General features: G+C 41.4%; 1 protein-coding gene across 3 annotated transcripts in view; it reads right to left on the bottom strand.

The window, feature by feature from the left end:
- IPO5 (importin 5) overlaps positions 1-14,115 on the bottom strand; it is a 97,559-nt gene extending 83,444 nt beyond the window's left edge. Inside the window, exons 1-2 of one of the 3 annotated variants that reach the window (XM_039542980.1) lie at positions 14,014-14,115; positions 7,058-7,138 (exon numbers count right to left, since the gene is read on the bottom strand). In XM_039542980.1, the coding sequence (XP_039398914.1) occupies positions 7,058-7,138; positions 14,014-14,100 (168 nt within the window). In that variant the 5' untranslated portion in view covers positions 14,101-14,115. Of the gene's footprint in view, positions 1-7,057; positions 7,139-13,472; positions 13,602-13,855 lie in introns of those variants that run through there. The other 2 variants (XM_039542961.1, XM_039542971.1) reach the window with 2 other exon arrangements.
- Between the last annotated feature and the right edge of the window lie 221 nt (positions 14,116-14,336).

Below are 14,336 nucleotides of genomic sequence, written 5' to 3'. Positions count from 1 at the left end.
CTAAACTAACATTGCTAAAAAAGGTAACAATTCTTTCACTTTTTAGAAAGTAATTTCACTGTGCTTCACATTATTCTCAATTGAAATAACTCAGCTGAGTAATTTGCTTTTTTTGTAATTAGGCTTAAGTATCTAAAGCTAAACTTATTGGAGATCAAAGGTTTTTTTCCCCCCTTACTGTTGTTCTAATTAATTAGTGCTTTAAAATCCTTTACTATTACTGACACGAGACATTGTTTGACCAGTATTTGACTGGTCAACTGACCAATTATTTTCAAACTGGTCATAACACAAAGATAAATTAATAAAGAAAGATAAAACCAATACAAATATCTAGTTCATAACTCTGTTCATAAGAAAATCTCAAACCTCCCTTATAAAGGAGGTGTAAGTATTATCACCCCCATTTTAAATATGGGGAAACTAAGGCATAAGATCACAGCACCAGGCCAGCGGCAGAACCATGAACAGAATCTAGGTCTCCCAAGTCCCAGCCTAGTGCTTTGCCCCACACTGCTTCAGAAATAAGCTACTATGTTGATGGGTGCTAGAGACACTCCTAAAATGTGTTACTACATTGTTCATTCATGCATGCAACTAGACAGGACCCACTTTGGATTCACAGACATCATCCACATTCATTGAGGAATCTGACAAGAATTTCAGGGAGGTGTATATTTCATAATGCAATCCATGTTCTGTAAAGGAAAACATCCACAAATCCATAACTGGATCAAACAAAATCCTGCCATGGATCCTGCCTGTGGATCCAGTATTCTAAGATTACAGTATCCCTAGTTGCTGAAACCCGTAATCCAAGATCCGTTAGTCAGAGTGCACAATGAGGAGGACTTATGAAATATTCATCCCCTTTAAAAAAGAAAGAGTGATTACTGGTACCAGCAGGATCAAAGATGAAACTAAAGAGGAAGCTGGCACAAGCGCGCACAGGGGAAAAAGAGGGAGAGGAAGAAGATGAGCCTGAATGTATGGTGATAGCATCCTCAAGCCTCAGAAAAAGACCCTTCTAAATAACAAGTGGGGGCAGGACCCCCCTAAATATTTTAATTGTTTTCTTTAAAATGTCAGCATACTATTTAAAGGGCTTCACAGTAATTTTTAAAATAGCTGTCAATTAAAAATCAAACCTAGTTGCCTACTTTTAAATGGACCCTATTTCTCATTCTATTGTTCTTTAACTGTTTTCAACCATCATTTTTTTTTTAAAACAAATTACTTTTTGTAGTTAAGCAAAAGTTATATATACCCTCAACTCTACACTAAAATTTGATAAATAGCTACCTTAGACGATAATGTTTTCACCCCTCAGCCCATACTAAACATGGATTCAAAATAATCAGGACATTATACATAGCTTTAAGGATCTAAAGGACTAACGTTAGCTAATTAATGTTCACAACATCCCTTAAAGAGTGGAAGTATTATTCTTATTTTACAGGTGGGGCAAAATGCTGTTACTCACCCAAAGGCCACAAGGTTGGTCAGCAGCAGGACTGTGGAGTTCCTGAAAGCCCAAGACCACCCTGATTCTTGCCAATTTACCATTTATTAGAGATTTGAAAAGCAATAAAATAATACTTTGTGGACAATGTAATCAAGTGGGACTTTATGAGCACAAGTTTAGACAAAACATGAAAGCTGCTCAATCTGCAGAAGTTCTCTAATTATATATACAAATATGGCATCTAGAGCCCAAGGCAACTTTCTGAAGGAAAAGATTGCAAAGTACCTCATTTTCCCTGACAGATATAAACACATAAAAGAGGGTTCCATAATATTCTGAACTTAACATAAGAACATAAGAAAAGCCGTACCGGGTCAGACCAAAGGTCCATCTAGCCCAGTATCTGTCTACCGACAGTGGCCAATGCCAGGTGCCCCTGAGGGAGTGAACCTAACAGGCAATGATCAAATGATCTCTCTCCTGCCATCCATCTCCATCCTCTGACGAACAGAGGCTAAGGACACCATTCTTACCCATCCTGGCTAATAGCCATTTATGGACTTAGCCACCATGAATTTATCCAGTCCCCTTTTAAACATTGTTATAGTCCTAGCCTTCACAACCTCCTCAGGTAAGGAGTTCCACAAGTTGACTGTGCGCTGCGTGAAGAAGAACTTCCTTTTATTTGTTTTAAACCTGCTGCCTACTAATTTCATTTGGTGACACCTAGTTCTTGTATTATGTGAATAAGTAAATAACTTTTCCTTATCCACTTTCTCAACATCACTCATGATTTTATATACCTCTATCATGTCCCCCCTTAGTCTTCTCTTTTCCAAACTGAAGAGTCCTAGCCTCTTTAATCTTTCCTCATATGGGACCTTCTCTAAACCCCTAATCATTTTAGTTGCTCTTTTCTGAACCTTTTCTAGTGCTAGAATATCTTTTTTGAGGTGAGGAGACCACATCTGTACACAGTATTCGAGATGTGGGCGTACCATGGATTTATATAAGGGCAATAATATATTCTCAGTCTTATTCTCTATCCCCTTTTAATGATTCCTAACATCCTGTTTGCTTTTTTGACCGCCTCTGCACACTGCGTGGACATCTTCAGAGAACTATCCACGATAACTCCAAGATCTTTTTCCTGACTCGTTGTAGCTAAATTAGCCCCCATCATGTTGTATGTATAGTTGGGGTTATTTTTTCCAATGTGCATTACTTTACATTTATCCACATTAAATTTCATTTGCCATTTTGTTGCCCAATCACTTAGTTTTGTGAGATCTTTTGAAGTTCTTCACAATCTGCTTTGGTCTTAACTATCTTGAGTAGTTTAGTATCATCTGCAAACTTTGCCACCTCACTGTTTACCCCTTTCTCCAGATCATTTATGAATAAATTGAATAGGATTGGTCCTAGGACTGACCCTTGGGGAACACCACTAGTTACCCCTCTCCATTCTGAGAATTTACCATTAATTCCTACCCTTTGTTCCCTGTCCTTTAACCAGTTCTCAATCCATGAAAGGACCTTTCCTTTTATCCCATGACAGCTTAATTTACGTAAGAGCCTTTGGTGAGGACCTTGTCAAAGGCTTTCTGGAAATCTAAGTACACTATGTCCACGGATCCCCCTTGTCCACATGTTTGTTGACCCCTTCAAGGAACTCTAATAGATTAGTAAGACACGATTTCCCTTTACAGAAACCATGTTGACTATTGCTCAAGAGTTTATGTTTTTCTATGTGTCTGACAATTTTATTCTTTACTATTGTTTCAACTAATTTGCCCGGTACCGACGTTAGACTTACCGGTCTGTAATTGCCGGATCACCCCTAGAGCCCTTTTTAAATATTGGCGTTCATTAGCTAACTTCCAGTCATTGGGTACGAAGCCGATTTAAAGGACAGGTTACAAACCTTAGTTAATAGTTCCATAACTTCACATTTGAGTTCTTTCAGAACTCTTGGGTGAATGCCATCTGGTCCCGTGACTTGTTAATGTTGAGTTTATCAATTAATTCCAAAACCTCCTCTACTGATACTTCAATCTGTGACAGTTCCTCAGATTTGTCACCTACAAAAGCCAGCTCAGGTTTGGGAATCTCCCTAACATCCTCAGCCGTGAAGACTGAAGCAAATAATCCATTTAGTTTCTCCAATGACTTTATCATCTTTAAGCGCTCCTTTTGTATTTTCATCGTCAAGGGGCCCCACTGGTTGTTTAGCAGGCTTCCTGCTTCTGATGTACTTAAAAAACATTTTGTTATTACCTTTGGAGTTTTTGGCTAGCCGTTCTTCAAACTCCTCTTTGGCTTTTCTTATTACACTCTTGCACTTAAGTTGGCAGCGTTTGTGCTCCTTTCTATTTGCCTCACTAGGATTTGACTTCCACTTTTTAAAGGAAGTCTTTTTATCTTTCACTGATTCTTTTACATGGTGGTTAAGCCACGGTGGCTCTTTTTTAGTTCTTTTACAGTTTTTCTTAATTTGGGGTATACATTGAAGTTGGGCCTCTATTATGGTGTCTTTAAAAAGGGCCCACGCAACTTGCAGGGATTTCACTTTAGTCAATGTACCTTTTAACTTTTGTCTAACTAACCCCCTCATTTTTGTATAGTTCCCCCTTTTGAAATTAAAGGCCACAGTGTTGGGCAGTTGGGATGTTCTTCCCACCACAGGGATGTTGAATGCTATTGTATTATGGTCACTATTTCCAAGCGGTCCTGCTATAGTTACCTCTTGGACCAGCTCCTGTGCTCCACTCAGGATTAAATCTAGAGTCGCCTCGCCCCTTGTGGGTTCCCGTACCAGCTGCTCCATGAAGCAGTCATTTAAAGTATCGAGAAATTTTATCTCTGCATTTCGTCCTGAAGTGAAATGTTCCCAGTCAATATGGGGATAATTGAAATCCCCCACTATTATTGGGTTCTTAATTTTGATAGCCTCTCTAATTTCCCTTAGCATTTCATCATCACTATTACTGTCCTGGTCAGGTGGTCGATAATAGATCCCTACTGTTATATTTTTACTAGAGCATGAAATTTCTATCCATAGAGACTCTATGGAACCTGTGGATTCGCTTAAGATTTTTACTTCATTTGAATCTACACTTTCTTTAACATATAGTGCCACTCCTCCCCCTGCACGGCCTGTTCTGTCCTTCCGATATATTTTGTACCCCGGAATGATTGTGTCCCATTGATTGCTCTCAGTCCACCAGGTTTCTGTGATGCCTATTATATCAATATCCTCCTTTATCACAAGGCACTCTAGTTCACCCATCTTATTATTTAGACTTCTGGCATTTGTGTACAAGCACTTTAAAAACTTGTCCCTGTTTATTAGCCTGCCTTTTTCTGATGTGCCAGATTCTTTTTTATGTGACTGTTTATCATCTGATCCGGCCCTTACATTATACTTCTCATTCCTCTGCTCCTGACTATAACCTGGAGATTCTCTATCATCAGACTCTCCCCTAAGAGAAGTCTGTGTCCGATCCACACGCTCCTCTGCAGCAGTCGGCTTTCCCCCCATCACCTAGTTTAAAAACTGCTCTACAACCTTTTTAATGTTTAGCGCCAGCAGTCTGGTTCCACTTTGGTTTAGGTGGAGCCCATCTCTCCTGTATAGGCTCCTCCCATCCCAGAAGTTTCCCCAGTTCCTAATGAACGTGAACCCCTCCTCTCTACACCATCGTCTCATCCACGCATTGAGACTCTGAAGCTCTGCCTGCCTACCTGGCCCTGCGCGTGGAACTGGGAGCATTTCTGAAAATGCCACCATAGAGGTCCTGGATTTCAGTCTCTTCCCTAGCAGCCTAAATTTGGCTTCCAGGACATCTCTCCTACCCTTCCCTATGTCATTGGTACCTACATGTACCACGACCACCGGCTCCTCCCCAGCACTACACATAAGTCTATCTAGATGCCTCGAGAGATCCGCAACCTTCGCACCAGGCAGGCAAGTCACCATACGGTTCTCCCGGTCATCACAGACTCAGCTATCTACATTTCTAATAATCGAATCTCCCATTACTAACACCTGCCTTTTCCTAGAAACTGGAGTTCCCTCCCCCGGAGAGGCAACCTCAGTGCGAGAGGCAACCCCAGCACCATCTGGAAGGAGGGTCCCAACTACGGGAAGGTTTCCCTCTGCTCCCATTGACTGCTCTACTTCCCTGGGCCCTTCTTCCTCCTCAACAGCACAGGTGCTGTCTAAGAACTCAGAAGACAACTCAGAAGCACAAGGCTTTACGCATCTCTGATCTTGGACAAGAATTAAGCACTCTCAGCTTTATGCAGCTAGCAACCAGCAATAATAGATTCAGACTCATAAGATGCTTAATTCTTGTCCAAGATCAGAGGTGCTTAATATTGAGAGAGCTTGTAAAAGGAAGAAGGTGGTTTGGCATCTGGGAGATTAGCAGTATCATTAAATATGCCAAGTCTTTAAGCTGTAAGGGAAGAATGTGATTCATTCATATTCTCTCTCTCTCTCTCTCTCTATGTAGGGGATCATTGCCTGACTAGGATAACACCGCTGCTCTCATGTTTTTCTTCCAATATTTATAGAGGAATTCTAAATGATATCAAACATCTTTTAATGATTCAGCGATAAGTTTCCAATTAAAGCTCCATATTGAAAAATTAAGTACTCTTTTACATTTCTAAAATGATTTTGAGTTTTCTGATGTTAAGTTAGTGGTTCTCCACTTTACGTGTCCAGGTATCAAAGGATAAGTACTTCTTGTAAGACTGCAGAATATCCTGCAGTTCAGAAGTAATCAATGTGTAAACACTCCCAAAGGGAGTACCTGAAAGACACACTTTGTAAACTTTTTTACGTTACAGTACACAAGCCAACTTCATTTAGTGTTTGATAGTTACACAAACCCAAGTTCTAAACTAATGCCAGTCTTTCTGATCAATTATAGAATTTTTTTCCCCAGTACAGCACAAAATATATGTGAATACTTAACACTTTAAAAACACCTTTCCCTCATGGTCAGCTACCTTAAAGTAGTCAAACAGAACTTAAGCAGTCTTTCCAAGCAATTCACTTTTTGTCTAAAATGTTAGAAATGTTAGCCCAAGGGTTACTTCATTCTAAGGCCTTGTTTTTAAGTGTAATTTGTCAAACATAGATATAGGCAACACTACTGTAATATGCACATATAAGTTCATGTAATAAATATTGTGGATAAGCTTTTCTAGGAAAAAGGACCATTTGTTAATTCAGTTGAGATAACATACACAGAGAAAGCAAGGAAGGTACAAGCAGCCATTGTAAATCCCGAAACAGAATTAGTAATTAGGAAACTTAAAAAGACAATGTATAACAAATCCACGGATACATATATACAATGAGCTACATATGAATGAAATCTAAACCCAGCTCTTTCTAAATGTGCTGAATTCAGGATGACTCACTATTAAAAAAACAAAAAAACCACAATGCCAGATTTGTCACTTAGTCCCTCATCCCTGCAATGAAACAGCTCTCACACACACCCCTCCTTTTCCAAACCCTTACCTCCCCACCCAGTAACCTTCTGAACACTTTGCAGAATGATTCTTAACACAAACCTCTTCAGCAGCAGCAGCATTCCTGATGGCTTGTAAAAGGAATGTGATCTTGGACTGGCCTGGGATAGTCTCATATGTTTCCTACACACAGAAAAGAGTAGAGGTTACTACCAGCAAGTGACTGCTGGAAAACATACAAAAGGCATTAACATTAAGAACCTTAATTGCTCCAGTTGGAGAATCCATTGCAAATTATTAAATAAAAGGATAGTGCATCATATACATAAAATTAAGTTGACAGAGTACATTGTGACAAATATAGTAAATATTTGGACTATTTTGTAAAATTAAAAAAGGCTTGGCAATATGAATCCTACCTCCTGAGAGCTGGAAGGAAATTGGCTTATACACTTTCAGAAAGACTGTATTGTATCTCTAACTCAGGCCTGTAATGAAGATTTATTTCAAAGACCTAAGTTAAGACTGGGACCAAATATCAGAAGCTTTTCTAGACAGAAGAATAATGTGACCCAAGTGTGAATTTTCAATTGATATTTCAGATGTGTGAGCAAGTTTTATTTATAAGAATGCACTTCATCTTTGTAGTAAGATTTTTCAGAAAGAAAAGTTAAGTAATCCCTTTAAAATATTTTACCCATTTTTCCACTCAAATCCTAACAAAGTTCACACATATAAACACCTAACACAAACTTTTAGATAACTTCTGCACAAAATACAAAGCTGTTCTCATCAACCCCATTCCCAACAAATCTATCTGTGACTGCTCTCCATAACTACAGTCCAATCTCTTGTCCCTTCACTCTAAACCAGTGGTTCTCGAATTTTTTGTATTGGTGACCCCTTTCACACAGCAAGCCTCAGAGTGCCATCTCCCATATAAATTAAAAACACAGCATTTAAATAACGTTCAGTATAAAAAATAAGTTGATAACCTTATTTCAAATGAATTTACCTTTTCTCACCGCTTTTAAATTAAGACTAACATTTTTTATTAAAATGTTATAAGCAGAAACTTTTTAAAAAATTACTGTTTAATAAGGGGGAGCTTGCGAAGAAACCATAACCACTTTTCACAACAGACTTAGCACCCCATTGCCACCTTTACTTACTTCTATGCTGCTGCTGGCAGTGGTGGTGCCTTCAGAGTTGGGCAACTATTCCCCCCTCCCTCCCATTTGCACTCTGAACTCCTACTGACTTCCCCCTTTCTACAGTAGAACCTCAGAATTATGAACACCTCGGGAACGGAGGTTGGCTGTAACTCTGAAATGTTCATAATTCTGAACAAAATACATTATGGTTGTTCTTTCAAAAGTTTACAACTGAACATTGACTTAATACAGCTTTGAAACTTTACTATGCAGAAGAAAAATGCTGCTTTTCCTCTTTAAGTAATTTACTTTTAACACAGTACTATACAGGCGAGTCTCATTTTACGCTGGGGTTACGTTCCGCTGTCAGCGCGTAAAGCGAAAATCGCGTATAGTCAAAGTTACATTGAATGTAACGGCTGGCGGAATTGCCCGCACTACAGGTACAGTATTTAAATTGTTGTTTTTCTCTTTTTTTTTTGGCTGATCGTGCAAAGCTGAATTCGCGCATGTTAAATGCGCGTAAGATGAGAATCGCCTGTATTTGCTATTTTTTGTGTCTGCTGCTACCTGCTTGTATACTTCTGGTTCCAAATGAGGTGTGTAGTTGACTTGTCAGTTTGTAATTCTGGTTCTACAGAAGTTCTACTGTACTACATTAGGTTCAAGCGTCTTGTCCTCATTTTAATGGCCTTTAAATAACATCCCTCCCCTCTTTTTGATTCTTCATACATCTCCAACTCACCCCCATCTCACCAATGCACCAACGTCCACCTCCCATTTGCCCACTTCACCTACAACCATCTGCATATTTTCTTTCACACCACCCCTTATATGTGCAATGCCCTCCTTGAACTAAACTGAAAAACCAGTACAAAATCCTTCTCCTTCTACTCTCTCATTTCTGCTGTGCTGCTCTAAAAATGCTGCCAAATAAAAACAGGGAGGAAGGTCCTGGGAAAAAAATATTTAAATTACTATTGTTTTACTCTTCACATTATTTGTTCTTTTAGACTGTGAGCTTTTTATTATTCTATAATTCACATTTGCTGCCTATCTTCCACATCCCAATCATTGGAATAGTCCAATGACAATCTTAGATGAAGACAAAGAAGTTAGCAGACTTGTCAAATGTAAACTAGAGAGATCCAAATTCAAAGGAAGGAAATATTATGGAGTCTGGTTTGCAGTCAATGAACATAACTGTCCACTATTCTTTGAGACTGGATGAAAGAAGCAAAGGAACCAGTTTTTAGCAAGATGGTTTGAGTCAACTGCATAAGTGATGCAAACTATTATAACAGAATGTTATCAGTTTGGGACAGTTATATTTTTCCTGAAATTTTGAATTAAATAAGTTTTTAAACCATACACACTATTCAGAAGACTAACATAGTACCAAACACCTGGATTTTGCTGTGCAACTAATCTCAAGCAGTCCTCGTGCCCTCTTTAAAGGTTCCAGTTTGATTTAAGAGTTTAGTTCTAACAGCTATTACTACTCAGTAGTAACACAATAAAAAGTCATTAATAACAGGGAAAGTGACTGCACTAAATTTTGCATGCTAGTAAGTACAAACATGCTAAACCATAAGCTTGGTGCATTAAATTTTACTTTTCATTTGTAACATAATTTTATAAATATTTATAACACTAACCAGTTAATCCTCCACATTCCTTTGAGATAATTATTCTCATTTGTACACATAGAGAAATGGTGACATAAAGTGCTCAAGTGACTTGCCTGAGCAACAAAGCAAGTCAGTTGCTACTAGTACTAGCACTCAAAAGTCCTAGTTATTCATGATACATAGTACAGTAACTCCTCACTTACCGTCCTCCCGCTTAACGTTGTTTCAAAGTTATGTCGCTGCTCCATTAGGGAACATACTCATTTAAAGTTGTGCAATGCTCCCTTGTAAAGTCAGCCAAATGATGTTATAAGGGAGCATTGCACAAGTTCCTCTTCTCTGCCTCCTTTCCCTCCCTTCCTCCCAGTGCTTCCCCCACTGCCAAACAGCTGTTTGGCAGAGCTTAGGACTTTCTGGGAAGGAGAGAGTGTTGAAGCTGTCCCCTCACCCCCCAGCAGGCAGGGACACCTGGAACACAGGGGCTTTAGGGGCTGCAAGGCCCTGGGCTAAGGGGGCCCCGGAGCCCTGGCCTGCAGCTCTAAAGCTCCTTGCAGAACGCAGCCCTATGAGCACGGGCCAGAGGACTACCCCTGCTCCTCCAGCCCGTGCTCACAGGGCCGCATTCCGAAAGGGGCTTTAGAGCTGCAAACCGGCAGTGCCGTGCTGCGCAGAGCCACCTGCACCAAACAGGAGCTGCCCCAGGTAAGTGATCTACACCACCTGCCTGCCCCAGCCCTGAGCCTCCTCCTGCACCCTAACTCCCGCCCAGACCCCGAACCCCACCCTGAGCATGCTCCCACACCCTGACTCCCTCCCAGACCCAGCACTCCCAGCCCTGAGCTCCAGTACATAATGCCTCCCCATCGCAGTACAGTACATAATGCCTTTTGTCTGCCCCCAAAAAATTTCCTTGGAACATAACCCCCTGCATTTACATTAAATCTTATGGGAAAACTGGATTCGTTTAACATCGTTTCACTTAAAGTTGCATTTTTCAGGAACATAACTACAACGTTAAGTGAAGAGTTACTGTATACCAGGGGTTGGCAACCTTTCAGAAGTGGTGTGCCGAGTGAGTCTTCATTTATTCACTCTAATTTAAGGTTTCGTGTGCCAGTAATACATTTTAATGTTTTTAGAAGGTCTCTTTCTCTAAGTCTATAATATATAACTAAACTATTGTTGTATGTAAAGTAAATAAGGTTTTCAAAATGTTTAAGAAGCTTCTTTTAAAATTAAATTAAAATGCAGAGCCCCCCGGACCAGTGCCCAAGACCTGGGCAGTGTGAGTGCCACTGAAATTCAGCTTGCGTGCCACCTTCGGCATGCGTACCATAGGTTGCCTACCCCTGCTGTATACCAATAAGTGTTCAGTCGTTTATTTTATTAAATAGATTTAATAAGAAGCTTTTGATATTGTCTTTTTTAAGAGTTTACTAGGTTTGCACATTAGCTAAACAGTCCCATTCTATGCTAATTTCAAGCCACTGACACCTGATATTTGTGCAACAAACTTGCAACACCATATGTAATCACACTTTACTTACAAAGGCTGAAGGTATCTAGGCTGGCTAAATTCTGGAACAATGAATTCTAAGAGAGCAGTCATAAGAGATTCAACAAGCAACTAAGCATTAGTTCCTGCATTTATTTGAAATGGCTGTCCTTCATAGGTTCTGGAATTTAAGAACAAGTGTCATACTGGGGCTCAAGAACTAAAAGGTTTTGTGTACTTGTGTCTAAGGAATAAAGACATAAATTAAGGGTTTAAATTAAGGATACAGCCATTTTTCAGGGTAATAATATGGTCATATTAAGCACATAACTAATTGACATTAATGAGAGTTCTGTATGGAGCAAGAATACACTTGCTCTATACTTTTTCCTGGAATATGCTTAATGTCACTTAAAAATCTACCTATTAGAATTAATCAAAATCTTGACCTTAAAAGTAAGCTAGCTAGAATATGAAACCAGAAACATCGTTCACTGGAGTAAAATCAAATCATACTACTCTCAGTGTATTTTCAGTTACCTAACCTCTTAGTAACCAGTTCAGTTTGCCAACAGTGGATGAATTTGTAACTGTTTGAACTAAAAAAACTAAATATTGCAAGGCTGAGATTATCATTTTAGGACAGAAATAAATTATGGGTAAATTAGGAAAAAAATCTAAAAAATTTACAAGAGAAACATGACTCATTCCCAAGCAAAAGCATATTTGGAGAGAGTATTTTTGGACACAGATTGATTTTTGAGACAGTACAGATTAAGACATTTAAAATTTATAAATCAACTTTGGGAAGAGAAATTTGTTTTAGGCACAAGACACTAAATACTCATTATCCAGCTATTTCCATTATGTCTAGACTAAACAGAGAAACCAAACATCAAGTTCATTGTACCTAAATAAAAAAGTACAGGGTATTACTCTGTTTCTACTGTATTTGAATACAAAAGCAACACATAGTTTTCAACAGTTTGGTATAGTCAGTCACATCAAATAAGTATTTTTGTTTTGATTGACTACACATGTATCAACTGCACATTTGTCAATTCCCACATTAAGTCAAAGCAAACTTTTCACAAAGTAAACTATACAAACCAACAATTTTATTTATCCCTTTCTAAAAAGGACTTATTTTATAATTGTTATTATACAATTTTCCACTATCTTTTAATGTGGCTTTAATACATTGTGCAACAAATATACCTTGTCATTTTTTTTAAACCTAATGAGTGCACAAGTGTAATTTTGCTATACTTTCGGGCATCAAAATGGGAAAATCACATCCCACAATTACGTCTTTAAAGTCTATATTTTACCACTACATTTCAGAATGTGGGGGCATCATTTGCTGCTTCACTGTAAATCTGGTGGCTTTGCTACCTACAAAAAGTTTTCAACTTCAATGAGCTCTTAATATGTATGAACAGAAAGAAAAATAATCAGACTGAGTTTTCTTTTTGGTATGTGGGGATAAACAATTATTCCTTATGAAAGAATGTGCTGAACTCTGCTGACCGCTAAAGTAATGTAAGAGATAAAAGACCCAGCACAGCCATCCAATGGGAATTCATGGTCTAAACTAGACGCTGGTATTTAATTCAATAGAAGAGGAATTTCCCATTAGGTTGACAATAGTGACTTAAGTACTGCGGGGAGCGGGAGGGGGAGAGAATTAGCCGAGTTTACGAATTACAAAGTATTTTGCTGAAGTGACACGTGAAAAGTTGTGTCTGATAATAACGTTCACTACACAGAAAACGCTTTGTTTAGGAGACCATCACTTAGATGCTACTGGCCCTCCACAGACGACCAGTTCTAAAGTGAGATAAGATGGTTACACCACAAGAGGGGACCCGAAGAGTTAAACAGTCTCTCAAAGGGGCTTCTCCGCAGAACAGGGAGATCCGCGCACCTGGGGGGGAGGGGGGGGGCAGCAGCTGAAGTAACGATAAGACCCGGCTGCCCGAAGAGCTCCCAGGTGCAAAGCCCTGGAGGGGGCGAGCCGAGTGAATCGCTCCTGTTTGCATCTCTCAGAGCCCGGGCCTCCTCCTAGAGCACAGCCCCTCGCGGCGCTTCACCGTGTCAGCCGTTACCGCTGCCTCCCCCCCCCAACACACACACCCCCTCCAAACCGCCCCGCCGCCCCCCGCCGCGGGCAGGTCACGGACGCGGGGCGGGGGCCGGTACCCGCTCTCGGTGCCTATCCACGCCGAGGGACCTACCCCGCCTCGTATCTGGGGCAGACTCCGGCTGCCCGGAGCTGAGCAGCCCGGGCAGAGGGTGACCGCCAGGGACACCAACTGCGGAGGCCCCTGTGCCTGCGAGGCCTAAGGGGGAGCAGCGCGGCCACAACACACGCCGGGGGTTGAGGCGGCGGCACAGGCCCCGGGGACGGCGGGGCGCAGACCCTCGGACAGTTGCCATTTGAACCCGCCCCCGAACTAACGGCCGAAACGGCCGCCGCGGCCAGAGCGGACCAGCCGCGTCCGCGAGTCACCGCTCCAGCTGCTGCTCACACGTGGGGCTGGGCCAGCCCCGCTGTCTGCTCCCCTCCGGCGGCGCCGGGAGGCTGACAGGCCGGCGCGGGCGGGCGGGTGTCCCTCACCTCGGCCTGTTTGCGGACCGTGTTGTCCGGGCTCAGCAGGTTGCCCAGGAGGAGATAGAACTGCTGCTGCTCCTGCTCCGCCGCCATTGCTGCGCGAGGGAAAGAGCGACAGAGACCGGCCGGGCAGGGCAGGGAGGGGGAGCCGGCCGCGCACCCACTAAAAGAAGGCGGAGCTGCCACAGCCGCGCTCTTGTCCGAGCTTCTCTCACAGCCCGTCCCTCACCGCCCCGCTCCAGAGCGCCCATTGGGTCTAGACCGAAGCGGCTTCCTCTCTGATTGGTCCGTGGCCTAAATCGAGCTGCTGATTGGGGGAAACTTACCACCCTCTGGTCCGTCTCCTCTTTTGTAATTGGGCTGCTTCGGACGAGGAGAGAGAAGTAGTCATTGGCGGAAGCCTCTGACAGCCCCGTTGTGATTGGTCAATTGTGTGGTTGCGTGGTGGAGGGAGGGAGAATAGAGCGTGTAAGCGCTTAATGGGCGG

This window comes from Mauremys reevesii, linkage group 1 (genome assembly GCF_016161935.1).
Source record: "Mauremys reevesii isolate NIE-2019 linkage group 1, ASM1616193v1, whole genome shotgun sequence".
NCBI lineage: Eukaryota > Metazoa > Chordata > Testudines > Geoemydidae > Mauremys > Mauremys reevesii.
This window is presented reverse-complemented; position numbering and strand designations above follow the sequence as displayed.